This window comes from Chrysochloris asiatica, unplaced genomic scaffold, assembly GCF_000296735.1.
Source record: "Chrysochloris asiatica unplaced genomic scaffold, ChrAsi1.0 scaffold00341, whole genome shotgun sequence".
NCBI classification, from domain to species: Eukaryota; Metazoa; Chordata; class Mammalia; order Afrosoricida; family Chrysochloridae; genus Chrysochloris; species Chrysochloris asiatica.
Genome location: NW_006408859.1, coordinates 56,919 through 60,022, shown reverse-complemented (window position 1 = coordinate 60,022; position 3,104 = coordinate 56,919). Strand labels below are relative to the sequence as shown.

At 40.7% G+C, this 3,104-nt stretch overlaps 1 gene segment (V, D, J or C); it reads left to right on the top strand.

Annotated features, from left to right (window-relative positions):
• The first annotated feature begins 713 nt into the window (after positions 1-713).
• Positions 714-1,286, top strand: LOC102825203. The segment is given in 2 exon segments: positions 714-762; positions 952-1,286. Coding segments are annotated over 2 exon segments (384 nt in total).
• The last annotated feature ends 1,818 nt before the right edge of the window (positions 1,287-3,104 follow it).

Here is a 3,104-nt window from a genome sequence, read left to right as displayed (position 1 = left end):
AAAAAAAAAAAAAAAGGTGTTTTCTTTTATAGAGAGCAAAAGTAAAGGATATAAAGAAAACCCAGCTGTGAGGAAGTGAAATGAGCAGGTGTCATAATCGGATAGTAAGTCAGAAAGTTTTAGACTGAGGTCAGCCTTTTATCCAAGTTATTGTTAGTAACCATTGAAAAAAACTCTAACTCATGGGAAATTACTACATAGCAGAAGGGAACATTGCTTGGTCCTGTGCTAGTCATTTTGCGCTTTTAAAGTCCCCTCATATATCCTTACAGTGTCGCTATGGGTCGGAACCGACTCGATGGCACTTAACAACAACAACAACAACATATATCCTTACATACATAGAATGAAATACATGTATATAAATATTATTTCAATGTATATCAGAGCTTTTTGTTCAGAATGTTTTGTTGATTGTAGGTTGTGAATGAGAATGTAGTTAGTATAAAAAAGTTATATTTCAACCCATTTCTGGATTCTTACTGGGACTTTTATCTTCTGAGTAGCATATTGCATCTTTCATAGCCAAATAGTCACTTTTTTACTGTAATACTTTTGGATCCACAGCTTATTTCCCATATAATTTGCTTGTGTAATTCTGTCTGTTTTGCATAGATCCTCTTGGTCTCAGTGGCTGCTCAGAGCTTTACAAATATGACCTTTCCTCCCGTCAGTGAGAACTGAGCTGCATCAGTCAGGGCACCTGCACCACGATGATGGCACAGCCCCAGCTCCTCATGGTGTTGCTGCTCTGGGCATCAGGTGAGGGAACGAAAAGCACTAGACTACTATGTTTTTAGATTACCTAAAACTGGTTTTAGATGTGGAGTGAACTAATTATTTCAGAATCATATCACACTCATTCCAGTTTTGTGTGTCATATAAATGATTTGCTTTTAAATGTGTTGACATTGTGTATGTATACATAGTAATTGTATCCTCTGATTGCAGGTACCTGTGGGGACATCATAATGACCCAGTCTCCACCCTCCTGGGCTGTGTCTCTAGGAGAAACAGTCACCATTAACTGCAAGTCCAGTCAGAGTCTTACCATCCCTAGCTATCAGGTCTTATCCTGGTATCAGCAGAAAGCAGGACAAGCTCCAAAGCTTCTCATCTACCAGGGTTCCAAGCAGGCATCTGGGGTCCCTGACCGGTTCAGTGGCAGTGGGTCTGGAATAGACTTCACTTTCACTATCAGCAGGGTCCAGGCTGAAGATGTGGCCCATTATTATTGTCAGCAGGGTCTTAATGCTCCATCCACACTGCTTCAGCCCTTAATATAAACCTCCTCCCCAGACAGGGGCAGGAAGTCTGTATAGCAGCAGCTGCTTCCTCCCCTCAGGACAGGAGCTTGCACTCTTTCTCCATCTAGTGTGCTTCTGATTTATATGTGGATGGTTTCTAGGACTCAGGAGATGTTTAAGGGCCTGTGTTTCTTTGATTCCTTGTGGAAGGTCTTATAGGAAAAATGTATTATAATATGTTGTATTAGTTTTCTACTGCAGCTGTGACAATTAAAAAAAAAAAATTTAGTGGCTCAAAACAACATTTCTTATTTTATAGTTCTATAGGGCAGAAGACCAAAATAATCCAACTGGATTAATGTCAAGGTGTCAATGAGGCTGCAATCCTTTTGAAGGATCTAGACTAGAAACCATTTCCTTGCTGTTTCCAGCTCCTTCATACCTCCTGCATTCCGTGGCTCATGACCCTCTTCCTCCATTTTCAAAGGCAGCAAGATGGCCTCTTTATCAGCTGTCACATCTCTCCAGGAGCACAGACTAGAAGAGTTCTCTGCTTGTAAGGATGAATGCTTTCAAGATTGGGTCCAGCTAGGGAATCTTGGGTAATAGCCTCATCTCAAGGTCTTTGCTCCTAATTCTATGTTCAAAGTCTCTTTTTTCATACAAGACAACATATTGGTAGATTTCCAGGGCTTGATGTCATCTTCTTTGGGGACTCTTATTCTGTACAATAAAACATCCCATGGACCCTTTTTCTGCAATGTCAGAACACTGACCATGTGCCCCATACAGAGCTGCACTTGAGGGATGTAACCAAGGATTACTGGTCTGCTCAGTGCTGGAGAGGATCCAGTGAGAGTGATACCTTCATGGATCAACTACCACTTCCTTAGTTTTCTTGACTCTAAATTTTTTTATTTTTTATTTTTTAAGTTTTTATTGTGAATTGAGTGAAAGTTTACAGGGCACATCATCAGTTTTCCATTCAACAAATCATATACCTTGTTTCATTACAATGATTATAATCCTTTCAATGTACCATCAGTTAACAGTATTTCTCTCTGTTCACCTTATCTTTCTCTCTTTCTCTTTTTAAACACTCATGCATATATAATAATTCACACCACTGAAATGCACATTCTGCAAGTCTGCCTTCTGGCCGCCAGCTCTTAGTCCCTCTCTTTCCATGAATTTAGAGTCCTCAGCTGCTCTCCCCCTCTGTTTCCCTATCTCTGCCATTGCTGCGTCTCTGGATAAGGTCTCTCATTCTGCTTGTGTTCCTCTCCCTTGATGGTTCTAGGGTCCTGTGTCCCTGGACTGTAAGATTAACAACTCCCCCATTTTTATTACAAAACTTCTACCTTTACCTTTGTGACAGTTGCAATTAGTCATGGTAATACTTACTCACAATTGAATCATAAGAATCTTATCCCATCTCTTTTAACCAGATCCATCTAGACAAGATGAAAACTATTCAGTGAGGACTCTTTCTTCCCCCCCACACTCTTAAACTATACTCCATTTTGAAACCTTGTAAGCCAGTCGCCTCGTGTCTTTATTGCCCCCTCATCTTAGGTAGTCAATGTCTAAGTTGCCCATTCCTATCTACTCTGTGTACAGAGGGGATTGGACTGATACTTGATGTGAAGACTCCTTCCCTCTCTGTTCGTATTCAGAGTTACTACCTCCATTAGTAATGAGCTCTGGTAGCATAGTGGTTAGGAATCAGGCTTCAAACCTCAAGATCAGCAGTTTGAAATTAGCTGTTCCACATAAATCTTACTGCTCCCCTAAAGATCCATAGCCTCAGAATCCCTGTACAGAGTCACTATATGTCAGAACTGACTGCACGGCACA